The sequence below is a fragment of the Brachypodium distachyon genome, chromosome 2 (genome assembly GCF_000005505.3).
Source record: "Brachypodium distachyon strain Bd21 chromosome 2, Brachypodium_distachyon_v3.0, whole genome shotgun sequence".
NCBI classification, from domain to species: Eukaryota; Viridiplantae; Streptophyta; class Magnoliopsida; order Poales; family Poaceae; genus Brachypodium; species Brachypodium distachyon.
Genome location: NC_016132.3, coordinates 17,794,762 through 17,813,233, shown reverse-complemented (window position 1 = coordinate 17,813,233; position 18,472 = coordinate 17,794,762). Strand labels below are relative to the sequence as shown.

The window sequence follows — 18,472 nt, the reverse complement described above, 5'->3', positions numbered from 1 at the left end:
CAGCGCACCGAGCTGCAGCGGCTCCGGGAGGAGCTCCAGCAGGCGTGGCAAGCCAGGGCAACGCCTGCTGTGCAAGGGGTGCCAGAGGCTCAGGTCCTCCAGCAGCTGTGGGATCTCCGGCAAGAGCACCAGCAGGAGCTCGAGCCGGTGAAGGCCACACACGCCAAGAGCGAGGAGGAGCACCAGGCGGCTCTGGACTCATTCCAAGGGCGTCTCCGGGAGAAGACGGACTTACTGTCCGGCTACTCCCTGGAGACGGCGGCTGCAACAGCAGCCGAAGCCTCAGCACCCCGGGAGCAGGAGCTGCAGGACCAGGCCCGCTACCGGGAGCGCGAGCTGGCGGGGCAGCTCAAGGCTACCCAAGATGCCAGCTCGTCTCTTCAGGGCGAGCTCGACATGGTGCAGCAGGAACTCCGGCTGATCGACAACGACAACACCAAAAAGGTGTCGGAGATCGATAGGCTGAAGTCCGAGTGCCGCGAACACAAGCTGCAGGCTCAGGAGGCTCGCGGTGCGTGCACCGAGCTGCGTGCCAGTAGGACAGGGGAGGTGGCCAGGCTGAAAAAGCTGGCCGACTCGGCGGCGGAGGCGCTGCAGGGGTTCGACATCCCTGTGGCTTCCTTCGATGGGGCAGACATGGCGAGCTTCACTTCATTCTTCGCAGACTTCGTCGGCCGGCTGAGGCTTGCAGAGCTATCTGACGGCCTTCGGGGACCGGCAAGTCGGCCTTGTGGCCGAGCTGGTCGCTGGGCAGATTCTCACCCAGGTCCACTCCGCCCACCCTGACTTCCCGTTCGAGTCGGTCTTCGACGCCTGGTCGGACGAAGAAGAAGCCAAGACCCACTAGGAACTGGTATAGGGCGTCGTGGTCGAGATGGTGGCGCGGATGCAGGGCAAGGTCGACAAAGACGAAGCCGCTGCTAAGAAGGTTGCCGGAGAAGCCCCCGATGCCGAGGATGCACCTGACACCGACGCAGCTGCCCCGGGAGCACCTCCCGCGTAGTTTCCTCCATTTTTTCTTTTTTATTTTCCTGCAAGTGGCGTGTGGCGCCTTAGAACTTTTTATGTTAGCTTTCCCTTATCATCACCGGTGTTCTTTGTCAACTTGTTTTGCTCAAGCTTCAATATATATCCAATGCTACTTTTACTTGCTTCTTTGCCTAAGACTAGCTTGCCGGGGAGGGGCTCTGTCCTCCTCGTGCTTTAGCCTTGCGTACCCGGGGACTCGCCAACCACGTGCTTGGCCAGACTAGGGACCCGGGACGGAACCGCGGTGCCGACCTAGGACCAAACAGCAGCGGCTAGTCACTCCGCCTGCGGGTTAACTACCCTAGTGTGCACGCCACTAGGACGGACTCGCGAGCCACGTGTGGGGGGCGTCGTCACCCCGCAAGCGTTCTTCATACGCTCCGGCAACACGGGGACCGAGCTTACCTCAGCAAACCAGTGTTACTAAAGGGAAAAACCAAGGACCAAAAATGAGATACTTAGCTTCCCGTTCTTTTTGGACTTGTTGCACCTTGTTGAGAGCCGTGGCAAGGACGCGGTGGCAGTGCACCCTCCAGCGGCACCCTCGGAGCTGCGGAGGCATGCACCACCACCGCGTCTTTATGACGCCTCTCGCTTGTCTCATCGCTATTTCTGGTGTCGTTTCTTAAGAGATGTGGCAAGGCCGCGATGGTGGGAACACCCTCAGCGACAAGCGCAGAGGGATGCACCACCATCGCCTATCTGCGACATCTCTTGCCTTCTTGCTCGTTGCTGGTGTTGCACTTTTCCAGGTCTCCTTAAATAGCCAAAGCGCTGCTCTTGCCTCCACACGCCCGGGACCACCAGTCGCCGCGTGGAGGCACAGGCCCTGTCTCAGTTTCCTGCATCAAGCCTCGAAGTAATTGCGATATATGTACAACTTACCCGCAATACGAAGACACCCGTGACCACCCCACGAGCGTCACAGTGTGCCTTCGCCTTATCTCTATGCTGCATGTCAGATTCCTGCAGTGCCCAAGGTACATAGCAAAAAAAATTCGAAATGCACGAAAAACAGTATAAACTGGATAACCTCTTGCCTCCCAGCCCTCGGGCACAGAAGAGTCGACCTCAAACCAGATTGTGAGCATCTTTACATTTCCATGGTGCCTCGCTGGCACGTAGCACGTTGCGGACGGGTCCGGCAACTGCTAGGCCTCGTTCCGGGGCGTCCCGGTAACGAGTTTGGTTTTCGGGGTTCCGGCAGCCCCCTGCTCATAGCCAAGGATGAGGAGACAATTCTGTGCACCTAGAGCAGGAGATAGAAGCATTCGTAAATAGCAAAGCACAATATCCACCAAAAAACACTTATCTTTATTCAACTTTGTGCTAGCGGACAACCGGGCCTTGCCCGGCTACACTAGCTTAAAGAGGCACGCTGCCGCAGTGTCACCCGTGGGTAAGCGCCACCGTTTCACGGGTAGAACTTGCGTAAGTGCTCAGTGTTCCAACTATTGGGCACCAACAAGCCTTCTTCGGTTTCCAGCCGAACAGCCCCCGGTCTGGTCACCAGCACTCCCCGGAAAGGGCCTTCCCAGATTGGAGTCAACTTCTTGCCGGCCTTCATTCCTTGTATCCGGCGCAGGACGAGGTCTCCAACCTCGAGCCCGCGGGGACGGACTCTCCTGTCGTGATAACAACGGAGCCTCTGTTGGTAGCTTGCAGCTCGTACAACAGCCCGGCATCGAATCTCCTCGATGAAGGTAAGGTCATCAATCCTCTGTGTGTGTTGGCTCTTGTCGCCATTCGCGCGTACCCGAGGTGACCCATACTTGAGATCGAGGGGCAGCATAGCTTCTGCCCCGTAGACGAGGGTAAACGGAGTTTGACCCGTCGCCCGACTCGGTGTGGTCCGCAGTGACCACAGCACGGGCTGGAGTTCTTCAACCCAGTGTTTCCCGTGGCCTTTGAGCTTGTCAAAGGTTCTCGTCTTGAGCCCCGGCAGAACCTCTGCGTTGGCTTGCTCAACTTGCCCATTGCTACTAGGGTGAGCAACATAGGCAAAGTGAATCTTAGTGCCCATGTCCTCACAGTAAGCTTGGAACACCGCACTAGTGAATTGCGTGCCGTTGTCGATGATGATGCCGTTAGGCACACCAAACCGGCACACAATGCCCTTGAAGAACTTGATGGCTGCCTGCGCCGTGATGGCTCGGACAGGCTCCACCTCGATCCACTTCAAGGACTTGTCGATGTCCACAAGCAGGTACTCGCAGCCACCAACTGCTCTCGGCAGCTTGCCGACGATGTCCAGCCCCCAGACCGCGAACGGCCACGAGGACGGGATGACGCAGGGCTTGCGCTGGTTGGTTGCTCTTCTTGGCATGAAACTTGCATGCTTCACAGGTCTTGACTAACTGTTCAGCATCGGCTAGTGCTGTCGGCCAGTAAAAGCCGTGCCGAAACGCTTTCCCAGCTAGTGCCCTGGAGGCCACATGGTGCGAGCATGTGCCTCGATGTATATCTTCCAGCAACACGCGCCCTTCCTCCAGGGGCAAGCAGAGGAGCATGACTCTGTTAGGACGCCTCCGGTAGAGTTCTCCGTCCACCAGGGCGTACATCTTAACTTGTCGGGCCACTCGCTCCGCGACGACGTCTTCCTCCAGGAGGGTCCCGTCCCTGAGGTAGCGAATAATATCCGCCCCCAGGGTGGTGGCTCCCGGCTAGTATATGCCACCAACTTGGCGGCATAGTCCTTTGCAGCTACAGGGCCACCTTGAGTTGCCGAAGGGGCTTCCCCGGCAACTGTCTTAGGGTCGACAGAGGGCTTTGACTGCCTCTGCACGAACACCCCAGGAGGCACCTTGCTGCGTTCCGCTGCCCATTTGGACAGTTCATCCGCAACAAAGTTGTCCTTGCGCTTTATGTGCTCAAATCGAAGTCTTTTAAACTTGGACTCCAATTTTTGCACTTCCTCCACGTACGCCGCCATCTGAGGGCAGTTGTAGTCCTTGTTTACCTGGTTGATCACGAGATGGGACTCTCCGCGAACAACCAAACGCTTGATGTCAAGGGCGATTGCCGCGCGCAGCCCGGCAAGTAGTCCCTCGTATTCTGCCGTGTTGTTGGTGGAGTTGCCGAAGTCGAGCTGTATCACGAACTTGAGCTGGTCCCCGGTGGGCGACTCGATCACCACTCCGGCACCGGCGCCCTGCAAGCAGAAGGCGTTGTCGAAGTACATGAGCCAGTACCATTCGTCCAATCCTCTTCTTCCTCTATGCCTGTCAATGTCCACTCCGCGACGAAATCAGCGAGAGCGGTGCTCTTGATGCTCTTGGTGTTTGCGAAACGCAGCCCGAACTCTGCTAGCTCCATTCTCCACTCGGCCAACCTTCCGGTGGCTTCACGGTTGGTGAGGGGCCTCTCCAAGCAGAACCCCGACACCACCGTGATGTTGTGCGTTTGAAAACAATGGTGTAGCATCCTTGAAGCGAGCAGGATCCCAAGCAGAAGCTTCTGGACCTGCGGGTACCGTACCCCGGGCATCGCGCAACACCGTGCTAACGAAGTACACGGGATGCTGCACTAGCCCCTTGCGGGGGCATCCTGCGGGGGCTGTCCCTCGGATCCGAGGGCAGAGGCGGTAGCCGGGGGTTCCTTCGGCTCGCCGGGAGCCCCCGGCCCTTCCGTCTCAGCCCCCGGGACTTGCTCTTCTCTCTCGGCAACGAGCACGGAGCTCACTACCTGGTCCGTCGCTGCTAGGTACAGCAGCAACGGCTCGCCCGGTTTGGGGGCAACGAGGACCGGCGGTGACTTCAGGTACCTCTTCAAGTCCTGGAACGCCGCTTCCGCCTCGGGGGTCCAATTGATTGGACCCTTCTTCTTCATCACCTTGAAGAAAGGCAGGGGTCACTCGACCAGCCTTGAGATGCAACGCCCAAGCGCCGCAATGCACCCGTTGAGGCGCTGGACGTCTCTAACCTTGCGGGGTGCCTCCATCTTCTCGATCGCTTCGATCTTCTGTGGGTTGGCTTCGATTCCCCTGTGAGAGACCAAGAAGTCCAGCAAGTGTCCCGAGTCCACACCAAACGTGCACTTCTCGGGGTTAAGCTTGAGCTTGATCCTGCGGAGGTTGTCAAACGTCTCCTGCAGGTCACCGACGAGCGGGTCCCTATGCCGCGACTTGATGACGATATCGTCCATGTAGGCCTCAATGTTCCGGCCTAGCTGGGGCCCAAGACACTCGCGCAGGATGCATTGAAATGTCGAGCCCGCGTTCTTCAACCCGAAAGGCATGCACGTGTAACAGTAGCAGCCAACCAAGGTGATAAACGTTGTTTTCTCCTCGGCTTCGGCTGCCATCTTGATCTGATGGTTGCCGGAGAAGGCATCTAGAAAGCACAAAGAATCATAACCTGCTGTAGAATCTACTATTTGATCGATACGGGGTACAAGAAAGGGGTCCTTTGGACATGCACGGTTAAGATCAGTAAAATCTACACACATGCGCAATTTATTTCCAGCTTTAGGGACTACAACAGGGTTTGCTAACCAAGTAGGGTACAACACTTCCCTGATCGCCCCGGTGTTCTTGAGCTTCTCCACTTCCTGCTGGATGAAGTTTCTTGTGTTTGCCGGCAAACCTTCTGCTTGACAGGCCGCGCGTCCGGCCGCACCGCCAGCCGATGCTCGATCACCTCCACCTTCTTGACCTTGGTGCCCTCCTCCTTCAGCTTTGTGCCCTTGCTTACGCGCGGGCTGGAGCTGGAGCTGCCCCCAGCATCCTGTCCGGGAGTGGCTCGTGCCTTCTTCCGTGCGGGTTGCTCACCCGCAAGTGGATCTTCGGTCCCGGCAACATCTTAGTCACCTGGATCCGCCACTGTGGAGGTCTTCACGACCTCGCCCACGCACCAAGCAGCGTCCTTCAGGTCGCACTTGATGGAGAGTACGCCGTATGTTGACGGCATCTTCATCACGCCGTAGGCGCAATGGGTTGCCGCCATGAACTTGATCAGCGCTGGATGACCAATGATCCCGTTGTACGGCAACGGGGTGTGAGCCACATCGAAAATGATGTGCTCAGTCCGGTACGCTTCCCGGGAACCGAAGGTCACCGGGAGCGTGATTCGCCCCATGGGCTGCACCACTCCGGGGTTGATCCCCCGGACTTCATCTGCTCCAGGGGCAGCTGAAGCTTTTCCACCAGCTTGGCGGACAGCAGGTTGAGGCTTTCCCCGCTGTCCACCAGTACCTTGGTCACCGTCACATTGTTTATGATCGGCGACACTACGAGGGGGAGCACCCTTGAACCCAAGGGACGGATCGGGTGATCATCCGACTTGAAGGTGATCGGCACATGCGACCACCGCAACAGCTGCTGCGCCTCCATGCTGGGGAGGAGGGCGCAGACCTCACGCGTGAGCCGCTTCACGGCGGTGTGAGACGTGAGAGCATACACTCCCCCGTGGATGCAGGCGACGTCGCGAGGATCCCGGAAGCCGGGCTCGTCGTCGTCGCTGTAGACATCCTCGCGCTGCTCGGCGCGAGGCTTGTCATGTCCCCGGGGAGGCCAGTCCTTGCCGCCGCAGGCCTGACCGTGACACCCCGCGGGTTCTCTTTTGTCTCCGTCGGCTGCACCCCGGCCCGCTCCACCGCGGGGGTTGTTCGGGCAGTCCCGGGAGAGGTGCCCAATGTCCCCGCAGTTGAAGCAAGCCCCGGCAGCGCGGCGTTCCTCGTGGCGCTGCTCGCGCTTCTCTTTGATGGTCTGGAGAGTGCGGCAGTCCTGCGCGTCGTGGGTGGTGTTGGTGTGGATGGGGCAGCGTGCGGCCGCTGCCGGCTTGCTACCCGATGCTCCCGCCAATGCCGCCTTCTTGGCGGACCTCTCGGAGCCCCCGGCTCCGCGGCAAGCACTTTCTTCCCGCCGCGTTTCCGGGAGCTTTTCTTCCCGGAGCCCTCCGGGGGGTTTGCCGCTACTTTGGCAGCAAGCTCGGGCGCCAAGCACCCTTCCTCGGCCATCGCGCACTTGTGTGTGAGAGCGTAGAGATCCCTTGTGGTCCGGATCTGGTGCGTGTTGAGCTTCTCACGCATCTTCGGGTCCCGGACGTTGATGGCGTACGTGTTGATGATGACGGCCGCTTCCGCCTCAGGGATGGAGTAGGAGAGGTTGGAGAACCAGTTGGTGAAGTCCCGCAACGTCTCCCCCGGTTTCTGCACGACCGTGTGCAGTTCCGCCAAGGTTCCCGGGTGCTTGTAGCCGCCCTGGAACGCGTTCACAAACTGCTCGAGCAGGTCAGCCCAGGAGGCTATGGACCCGGCGGACAGGTGGAGCAACCAAGTCCTTTGAGGACCATCGGGAACCAGTTGGCCCTGACCTTGTCGTCGGCGCCAATGGCGTGCATGCCCAAAGTGTAGGTCAGGAGAAAATCCATGGGGTTCACAGTCCCGTCTGATGTCCCGAGCGTTGGCGCGCGGAACTTGCGGGGCCACGTCACCCGGCGCAACTCGCGAGTGAATGCGGCGCAGCCGTCCTCAGCGCCCATGGGAGCATCTTCCTGCTCCTCTGGGCGATGGCGTTCTGCTTCACGCCGACGCCGACGCTCCAAGCGCGGGCGGAGGTCTTCCTGCTGGCGGGCGTTTAGGACGCCTAGCGCGTCACCCCGTGTAACAGTCGGTGACGAATCCGAGGACCCCACGGGATCCTCCCCTCCTTGCCCTCTCGGCGGGGGAGGGTGTTCTCCGTGTCCTGAGACGCGGGGCGCATCTCCGCGTCCCGGGTTCTGCCCCCGGCCTGAACCAGCCGGGGCACCCTCGCCTTGCAGCTGCTGGGCGGCGAGTGCGAGGAGCGCGTCCAGCTCCGCACTCCACGCTTCATGCACCCGCGTGCCTTGCAGTGGCTCGTAGCGCACCATGACACGCGCGGCTATAATGGCTTCCGCCGGGGTCTGGGCGGGAGGCTGCCAATTCTCCGACCGGCTGCCCTCAACCCTGTCACCCAGTGCCCTTGGGTGAGTGGGGCGAGACTCCGTCGGGGTCGCATGCTACGCGTTGTGCTCGTGGCGCAGCTGCCGCTGCGCGTCTTCGGCCTGCGAGTGGACTCGCTGGCCGGCACGCGCGGCTGGCTCCGGCGCGGGGCGCCGCAGGCCCCCTCAGCTGGTTGTCTGCCGACGGCCAAGGAGGCGGAGGTGGCAGCTGCGACTGTTGCTGCCGTGGAGGGGACCCCTGATCCCCTTGTGCTCGTGACGCGCGCGCAGCGTCATGGGACCGAGTGCGCATGGCGAGAGTGTCGCGCAAGTCAACCCGGGGTTCGTCTGCCTTCTTGGGCGGCATGGCGAGCTAGTTGTCGGAGACGTCATAGACGACGGAGCCGATGTTGATGACGATGACGCCGGCGGTCAGATGTCGGAGCACGGTCTCCGGCACCGGGGATGCCGAGCACCTCCTTTTTGGTTCGGTGGAGGGCGAGGAGATCGCTCCGGCAATCGTCGGCGTGGCGATAGACACGAAGTGTAGACACGAGAGTTTACCCAGGTTCGGGCCACCCGGAGGTGTAATACCCTACGTCCTGCTTTGAGTTGTATTCACAAGTTTAAGTGCGTACAGATCACCCGGGGAGTTTCCGCGTTGGCTACTTGGGTGAATGCGATGTTATGTTCTAATAACTGGGGTTGGAACCTTTTGACCGATAGCATTGGTCCTCCTTTTATAGCCAAGGGGATACCACATGAAACGTTTCCCAGACGCGTGTCACGGCCACACGAGATACACTTTGGTTGATCCGCGCTGGACGCCATGCAGCGTCCTGTCTACTGTACACGGTGGAAAAAACGGTTCGCAGGGTAGTCGCCTTAGCCTTGCTGACCTGCCGATAAGATTCCTGTCGGTGCATTAAATACACTGCGCCCGCCGTCTTGTCCTGTCTTCACTGTTCTGCGGGTCCCGCCTACATGCCCAAGCGCGGGTAGCTGGGGTGCACCTTCCCGGCTAGCGCACCTGCTAGTTGCTGGGAGGCGTTCCTTCAGCTTCCCGGGACCGAGGTTCCCGTGGGCATCTTGTACTCGGCCCTTAGCCTTTAACTTCGCCAAAGACCGTCTCCTCGAGGCAAGCTTTCCGGACTCATTGCTTCCTGGGAGTCCTTCCTGACGGGGCTTCGTCACTGGCGACCCACGCGTCCCGTATCAGTGAGACCCCGTGGGCCACTGGTACGACAGACATATTGTAACCGTCTGCTTACGAGCACTCCTAAATATTAATTTGAATCTCAAAATTAATACAAATTCACATATTCAAATATTATATGTTGAAAATACAATGTTATAAACATTATTAAAAAGTAAAAATCAAATACATAACTCTCAATTCGAAAAGTTCCTACCTTTTTCCGTTTAGCTTGCTGACGTTGGCACGAATGCCGTGTCGGGTGTTCTTCGCGTCTATATAAAGTGGGTGAGGTGGTGTTGTTTTTTCACGGTCAGTGCCGGTTGTTGGTTTCTGTGCAGCGCGTTATGAGAGTGAGCATCTAATGGTGAGGCTACCTGGTACAACTGAGAATTCACATGAGTCCGATGATGTTTGTAAGTGTGCGTGTGCCACCTCAACCACAAATACCGGTCGATCAGTTTCCTTGTGTGCAATTTTCTGCACCAGCACCGCTGATTCCGGTTGGAGCCCTTGTTGCTAAGATGGGATATTATAATTCTATCAACCTTCCATTATACCTGCAGATAGCTGGACCTTTGTTCTCTACTAAACCTTCAGACTATGGTGGATACATTGTGTAAGCATTGCTTTCTTTAAACTTTGTTTTAATTACTTGTGCAAACTTCCAACATGTTTATACTAATCTTTTCTTTCCTTTTTTCTGAAGGGGTCGCGAAGACCATACAACTACATATGTTATTGTCATTCATCATAGTTGCTATGGTATCAGGGGTGCATCGGGAGGTTGTATTATACGTTATGACACTCGGCTTGTTATTGGTGTATTTACATCAGTGACTACTACCATTGGTGAGGCTCTCAGTACTTAATGTGTGTGGGTGCTATTGGGAAGATGGCTTCGAAGGAATGTAATTTGTTTATCTATCTATTTCTTAAAGTTGCTGGCATAAAAATTTACATTACTAGGAATATTGTTTGCAACTTCGTTTTTCTAGGGAATTGAAATTAATAACAACAATAGCTCTCTACTAGTTTTTGTGACAGTGATTGAAACTGAAATGATACTTGGTCGTTGTGTTAGCAAAAATGATGCAACCCGGAGAAGATAGCAAGAAGATACTGGTATCATGCGAACCTTGTGACCGTGTTGTTTGCTGCGGACATCATGCTATGTTTGTTTTGTAATAATAATATTAGGATGAACGGCTTAATCTTGAATTTGTGCGTTTGAGTCAGCCGTACGAGATTTGTACAACTTGTGGAGTGCTATTCCACGTTTTTTCCCATTCGCACGGGAACATTTTCAAATTGGAAATCTACATATAAAAAACATGTCGAGAAGATTATGGTCAAAGGTGAAAAGATTCTGAAAGAAAAAGTTTAGCTCAAGAAAGATTCCATCGACTCCATTGCCAGACCGAGTTGCCTCTATTCCTAACCCAAATCCTTGTCCATCAAGTGCACAGGGCGTTCATTGTCCATAGATAAATCTTCCGAAACATCATTACCTAGAACACAAGGCAGACAGGCAGTGCGCGGCCATTATTGTACCAACAGCTAACATATATGCAAGTGAGCTCTTCAGCGTACACATGGCTAAATGCGGTAAGCAATGATAGGGCACTCACTTTCGTCAGATCGATGGGAGCTGCTAGGTATGGCAGTTCTCTTCTCGTGCGTCGATCGTCTTTTCTCGATCGACGCCTAGTAAGCGCACAAAATGGACCAACCAGCCGAGGATGACAACAATTGAGCTATATAATAAGACAGAACAACATGGAGGAAGTAGAACCACAACCGCAGGAGTCTGAACCACTTGCTCTTGAACTATGGACTGAGTAGGTTCACTTCTGTCGTCTGGCACAGGTCATCCTCTCGTGCCCAGATGGATATGTGGACGTGTCGGGTTAGGCCTCTTCTTCTACTCCTGATAAGAACACAATATGGACAAGCCAAGCAAGCAAGCATGACAACAATTCGTTCGTGTGCGGAATCAAAGAGCATATATAAAATAAGGAGCGACGGTACGGAGGAAGTAGCACCACGGCTTGGGAGCTAGCCGCTGAGGTCGGAACCCTTTCCTTTTGAATGAAGTTATCAATTTCTGAAACTGCCTCCGTAGGTCTAGCGCTTCTCTTGTCTAGCATATATCGCACCGGTAGGCTCAGCACTAAGGGGTTAATTTAAGAATCTGAATCAGCACATGAAACTTTTTCAATATTACTCGCACGGGTAGGCCCTAAAGGTTTTTGACCGGCCGATGCTCGATTTGTGCCGCGATGATCTGTGGTTCTCGTTCTTGGCAAGATGCCCGCAACCACTGTTGTTCTTGTCTTGCGGTTGCTTCGGTGCCTTCTAAGAAGCACTGAAAAAAAATTGATCAATCAAGCAAGAATTGCAACAATTAATTTGCAACCGCAACCAAACGAAGATATTAAATAGGGCACGATATCATGGTAGAAAAAGTACAGATGTGTTTTGAAGGCTCGCATCACACAATATTTGTCCCCGATGTAAATGCTTTTCACCAACACTCGCAGTGGTAGGTCCTTCAGTACTCAAGGATGCCAAAATTCTCTTGTCCCTCTGCATTGTCGACTGCATTGTCGACTAGAATGGTGCCAAGTTGCCATCACTCTGATGGTTATCAGCAATGGTTTTCTTCCGTTTGAAAGTCTTGTATCTCATGTAAGAAGCACATCAAAATACGAAGGCGGTAGCTGAAACCTTCGAACGTATTTGTTCTGTCCGAGCATGTCCTTTGCTGGCGCTGGAGCATATAACAATACCGAGGCAGGATAGTACCCTACGGAAGGAGAGAGACGGGGCTAGGGCCTGGGGGCAAAACTATTTCTCATCCACTGTTCAAAACAATTTGGCTCAGGCCGCTTGCTCGTTGTGGCGTCCAAACTAAAATCACCGATGACATCGCTACGTTCTGAAAATAAACAGACGAATTCTTGCCCGCGTGATGTAGCCATGTAGGCACCGGCCATAAAGCCCATAACATCCGCTAGCTAACTCACGAGTCAATTAATTCTCCTATAATCTGTATTACGAAGCCCAATACCGCGTGATAATATAAGAAATTAGAAATTCTCAAACGGATTTCTGCTCTAAAAAAAACGTAAAGCTCGTCTTGATTCCCGTTGTAAATCTACCATGGACGTCAAACAATCTTTCAGGCGGTTTCATGAAATGTTTTTCTTCTGTAATCAGTATGTTATATGTATCAGCTCTTACCCTTACAATTACAACAACAACGCCTCCTGAAAAGCAAACAAATGCAACACAAGCATCTGAGGTTTTGGCAGGAGTAGTCACCGGACAACTCATATAGTTGGGGCACATCAGGCCAAGAGGCTCACAGTATCTCAGTTATTATACAACAACAGCCAAATAGACAAGCTTCTTCAGGAAGCCTCAGCGTCCTCTGACGATTTCTTGTACTCAGGCTTGAGCTCGTGTGTTCCCTGGTTCGGTCCTCGTTTGTTGTACATACAAAGATCGTTCAATATCTCCTTCAGGAATTGCTGCATAAATCCAAGCACAAACAAATTCTTAAGTGACCACTTATACAAGAATAATTTGAAGATCTAGAATTGAAATTTATTTATCTTATTAGTAGGAGGAACTGTTTCCTACAAACAACATCGGGAATAAGTTTAGAAAGTACCTCTGGCTGGTCAGTTTCTTGCACTAGTGCCTTTAGAGCCCAATTAGGCTGCTTTTCAAAAAGCTTGAAGATAATATTTTCCAGTTCGCGACGATCCCTACGTGTCCTTTTGACATCAGATGGTTTTGTTGGTGTTGGCTTTCTCTTCTCCTGACCAGCACAAAATTGAATATGTCATGACAGGTTACAATTGGCACTTAGGCAGCCAAGATGAAGAGATTGGCACAACATGATGATCTAAAATAATATTTTTTTAAAACTCAAGCTTGCAAATTGTTTTGGAAGCTATAAGCATACAAGTAACACAAAGATGGATAGGTTCTGAGAATTAAACCACCTCAATTTATTAACAAACATTGGTTACATCTGTAAGGATAAAAGCAAAATGAATAATCCTGAATTGTTGGAAGAAGTATACCTTTGAAGAACCAGAAGGTATCAGACCAACCATGCCAGGCAAGGGTCTCATGCTCATTCCGTGGTCATTATCAAGTACCTGCAAGCAGTGAACACAAGGGTAAATTGTAATACCTTAAAAGTCACAATAAGGAGAAAAGGCCATTGAAGCACCCCACCTGCACTTTTCTAGTTTTAACCATGGACTTCTGTGTTCTTTCACGGCATAATTTTGCATAGTTTATTAAATTATCTTTGTGAGGCTCCATGTCAAATTTATGCTCGACTTTTCCTTCACATGAGAGTTTTCCTGCAATAAAGAGAGATTCTAATTCAGTGATACTTAAAAATAATAGGAGCCCTGGAAGAACCTACAAATCCTTGGGAACCAAAATCTGCAGAACTACTGATATGTGGGAACTTTTCAATCTTTTAAAAACTATATAAATTTCGAAATCAATGTGCTTTAGGCAGCGGAACATATGACAGTAGTCTCCCTAATCCCTATTTCTTTGAAAAAAACTGCTAGAGGATGTGTCTATGTGCATAAATCATGCAAAGTTCCTTAGGACGCAGCATGGATCCCCTACGACCCAAAATAAATGCCAGACATTAACTAAAGTAGTAAACGATCTAGGAAATACTAATATTGGCCATATACTATTAAACAACCACCCTGCCACATAATAGATCTTAAATCCCGCCTCTAAGTAGAATTATGCACTGCAGCACTGGCAATTTGTGGGGAAGCCTCAAAAGCAGGAGGTTTAGGATATTGAGGCCAGTTGCAATAGACAGACAAACATATCATGAAAAGCACAACATGGTGTACACCCGCACGATGACATCGATGACATTTAAGTCAGACAATTGATAGTAGCATAAGTAACTGCATGGATTCCTTTCTCATGAGTACGGTGCAAAAGGTTTGAGAATGAAATCATTTATAGATGAACATTTGAAGCATGTATATCTGGCACTCTTGTAGAGAATGAGCAGAATGTTCGGAATATTAGAGACATGCTACAGAATAGAATTATAGTTCTGCATACTTGATTGTTTCCACAAGCTTACTATTGCTCAAATCAAATCACTATGTTAAACCAAGAAATACATAAAGGAACCAAACATGAATGAAGTTCTGACAACGACAAACCAAACTGTGTGCATCAGTCAGGACAGTAGAGTAGAATGGTCAGGGCAGCAAGTGCATCCAACTATCCAAGCACTACAAAGCAAACGAGCATGGAATTTGTTTCCTACCTTGATTAGCCTCAGAGAAAACACACATCGGTACAAAATCCTTGAACATATTCAAGGAGTAACTCTTCGGTAAATTGCAAGTGATATCCCTAGTTTGTGCCATCTCCATCTTGAACTGTCATTCAATAACATCATGTAAGAATGATAGGCACCACAAGCAAGAAATAATTAGTGTGATGCAAGCATAAATGGGCCACAATTAACACTTATAGAATATAGCAGCAGTATGACATCCAGTTCTCCAATCGGGTATTTTCAGCGTACGCGATTCAGGCAGCATAGAACTCATATGCTATTCATAGTATATGCAGAGTATAACGATTTCGAATTAGCTCAAAAGGGAAGGTATTTTCTCTTGACTGAAAACCACCCATCTATTCAATCAGTTCTTGCTAAGTATACCCATCCTCTTCATCTACCATGCTGCGGTTAGCCCAGTCTTTTTCCAAGCTTGTTTGTAGCATGTGGACTCAAACTAATCCCCAAATTAAACAGAGAGGGACGTTGTTCATGTGCACATTTATCTCAAACATAGTGTATCCCCATCAAGCACCTAATGCTTAAGCAAACAGGCACCAAATTTATCGGAGCAAGTCCAGTTAGCCTTTAATTGGATCACCAGCTAACTACACAGCTCCTGTACTAACTCGTTGTCTGTGTTCAGTTCATTCGAGGCCGGCGACTGTACCGACCAAATCCGCACACCAAACTGAAGCAAGCACGTGGGAGGAGGGGAACATCGGGGGCGGCGGGGCGGGGTCCTTGCCTTGATGGAGGGCTCCGCGGAGCTGAGGGGGTCGAGGGAGAGCACGACCTTGGCGACGACCGGGTTAGGGTTCCCATCCCCGGAGGACGCGGAGGCGCCCTGCCAGGCTTGGGAGACGACGGGGGGGCACTTCATGAGCCACACGGAGCGGTCCGCCCGCGCCGTCTCCAGGTACTTGGCCTCCTCGCCCATCCCGACACGGCCGGCGGCGGCGGCGATTTCGCGATTTCGGGGATCGTTCGGTTCGGTGGCGAGGCGGCGCTAGGGCTGAGCGACGGGGAGCGATCTGGCGACGGGGGCAGGCACGTGACGCGCGGATGGCGTGAACTACTGCTCAACTCAAGTCGCAAGCAAAACAAAGAGTCGAACTCAGAACGGTGTGAAAAGGCATAGGCCTCCGTGACGCCAGGATTGGAAAGGGCAAATGCAAGCACCGTGAGTTGGGCCCCGCCTGTCAGTCACTGTCTCGCTGCCTCAAGGAGCCTGGAATGGAAACCGCTGTCGGCAGTCCGCGGATGCTGGCGCTGCTGCTTTGCCACTCTTGAGGAGTTGAGGGTCCGTAGCTTCAGGGAAAGTCGGGTTCACGATTCACGAAGCATCGTTGTACTCCACATTGCCACGAAGTGCATCTGTACTCTGCAGATCCGATGATCCGATCTGAACATTCATGTTCGCCTCGCCCGGTGAGTGAAAGCAGCTCGCCAAGATTCGATCTGCCTCTGACCGACCGACGGGTCACCCTGGGCACACCCGTTGTGCAAAGAGAGCCAGACGCGCTTCGGACTTTCGGAAGGCCGGCACCGGCCGCCGGCCGGGGCCTAGGCACCCCTGCGCTCAGGCGCTGATCCGACGGGTCTGGGCTCAGGCCGTGCGTGCGTGCGTGCGTCAAGAATCTCTCTCACTTCCTCGGCTCGGCCCGTCGTCTCTCCGGAGTCGTCGTCGGGCGGTGCCGCGGTGTTGTTCTGAGCGTTAGCTCCATTCTACAGGACTGTAGACTGTAGTGCTACGTACATACGCGATCAGATGTCAACAGTGGAATCCCAGGTAAAACCTGCGTATAGCTGCTTAAGCTGACCAAGCCTGACTGGATGTGTCGCACGCAATCTCCCATGGGCCATGGCCATGGATACCATACTTAAACACTCTAGACCTGATTGGCTAGCTAGAATATCTCGTACACAATCTCATGGGTTTACCGCACTAAACAATCCTATCTGAACCTTCCTTGTGCTACCTGTGTACGGTACTGTACGATGAGGAAAACACTCAAACTTGTGTACGATTAAGCTATACGCGAACTCGTTTACAATCAACATCTCCTCTTAATTACGTTATCACCTCGTCCCACACAGCCACCGACCGCGTCCAAACCCCGACATGTATCATTCCTCGCTTTCCCGCGCGGTTCAGCTCCATCCCTTTCCCCTCACCCTGATCCATCCAACAAGTGAACAAGTCTCCATAGCGAACTTGCCCACCGCCCGCAGGCGCACGGCGAATCCCACCACCACCTGCGCTGCATGCGCATCCTCCTGCCGCCCATCCCACTGCTCGCGGGCTGTGGTCCAGTTGACCCCACACAGCCCACACCCCGCGCCATGGCCGACGAAGCCTAGGCCAACATGTGCGCGCGCGTCCCGATCCCACCCACAAAAGCCCAGTCTATTTGTTCCCCTCGCTCTCTCGAACCCCCAAAGCCAACACACGCGCGACCGGACGAGGAGTTGAGCCGAGAGCGGAGGGAATCTGAATCTATCCGAGGGAGAGATGAAGCGGGTGGTGGTGGTGGGGGAGGAGGAGAAGTACTGCGAGGGGGAGGACAGGGAGCTGACGGTGCGGAAGACGACGCTCTTCTCGCCGGGGGACGGGCGGCTGGAGGCGTACGACCACCGCACGGGGGCGCTGGCGTTCCGGGCCGAGACGTACGGCCGCGGGGGCGCCTGCGGCGGCGGCGCGGCGGCGGGGGACCTCGCGCTGCTGGGCGGCGGCGAGGAGCCCGTGCTCACCGTGCGCCGCCGCCGCCCCAGCCTGCACCACCGCTGGGACGGCTTCCTCGGGGACGGCGCCGCGGCCGGCCAGAAGCCGCTCTTCTCGGCCCGCCGCTCATCGATCCTCGGCGGGGCCGGGGCCGGCGTCCTCGTCGACCTCCTCTCCCCCACCCCCGCCATGGAGTTCCGCGTCGAGGGGTCATTCCCGAGGCGCTGCTGCCGCGTGGTGTCCGTGCCCTCTGCCGCGGCAGGCGGGGAGGAGGAGGAGGAGGTGGTGGTGGCGGAGGTCCGGAGGAAGGTGGTGGACGAGGGCGCGCACGTGGTGCTCGGGCGGGACGTGTTCGTGCTGTGGGTGCGGGCGGGGTTCGACGCCGCCTTCGCCATGGGGATCGTGCTCGTGCTCGACCGGATCACCGGCGACGAGGTCGACGGCGATGGCCTCCTCGAATCCACATCGCCCGTACTGTAGGGAGGCTCTCCTTTGGTTTGCGCATGCAGGATTGTTGGGCATACTTGCTGCTTTTGGTTCGTGAAGGTTACCCTGGGTGCATCTTGCAAACTCCTGGCGTTATTCACTTATTTGCGTCGCAGAGTTCTGATCTGCCCTTGTGGATTGAGCTTGCAGTGGCTATGAGTGAACATTGGCGAGATCTCTGATGCACTGTTTGGATATTATACTTCTGTTCGTTATTAGTAGTATTGTACAGTACATTCCAAAATCATTTCTTATATAGAGTCATTGAAGTAGTTTTTCTATCTCTACAACTATAGGTTAGACCTAAAATGATTTTTCCTCTTGCCATGCGTTCCACGCCAGCGATCGATAGAGACGGGTGTGCTTCAGTGGATATTTGTCCTTTGTAAAAACTGCATTGCACACGCCAAAGACAAATCCACCTACTTTTATGTGTATCATGATTATGAATATTCTAGCGAGGGCACAAGGCAGGAAGTACGTAATCTACCTCAGCTGCCTCCAGCACAAGCCGTATTTTCGGAGTTAACAAGTTGGAAACTGGGCCATCAAAATTTGTGTGGCAATGAAGTGATGCTGCTGCTTTCAGGCTGAGAAAATGGGTGATCTTCGTTTTTCTAGTGGATAGCAATCAACTTCGTCGGATCTAGTGGCGTTACAGTATCTCTTTCCCTTGCGATGTGCACCGGTGAAGAGGGCAGACTTGACAAGGCCGGGGGTCTGCAATGCGGAGCAACTTCAACATATCCCGATTCCCAACAAACCTTCCAAAGGAAAAGAAA

At 53.6% G+C, this 18,472-nt stretch overlaps 2 protein-coding genes across 2 annotated transcripts; one reads left to right on the top strand and one right to left on the bottom strand.

The window, feature by feature from the left end:
• Window positions 1-12,305: 12,305 nt before the first annotated feature.
• On the bottom strand, window positions 12,306-15,582 carry LOC100843964 (general transcription factor IIF subunit 2). Its single transcript, XM_003568096.4, has 6 exons — window positions 15,228-15,582; window positions 14,462-14,576; window positions 13,378-13,508; window positions 13,221-13,298; window positions 12,803-12,952; window positions 12,306-12,659 (listed from the first exon to the last, which is right to left on the bottom strand). The coding sequence occupies exons 1-6, from the start codon at window positions 15,417-15,419 to the stop codon at window positions 12,540-12,542; spliced, it is 786 nt and encodes a 261-aa protein (XP_003568144.1). The 5' UTR covers window positions 15,420-15,582; the 3' UTR covers window positions 12,306-12,539.
• Window positions 15,583-16,488: 906 nt separating this feature from the next.
• On the top strand, window positions 16,489-17,975 carry LOC100836240 (protein LURP-one-related 5). Its single transcript, XM_010232890.3, has one exon. It carries the CDS (start codon window positions 16,995-16,997, stop codon window positions 17,682-17,684), a length of 690 nt encoding a protein of 229 aa, XP_010231192.1. The 5' UTR covers window positions 16,489-16,994; the 3' UTR covers window positions 17,685-17,975.
• The last annotated feature ends 497 nt before the right edge of the window (window positions 17,976-18,472 follow it).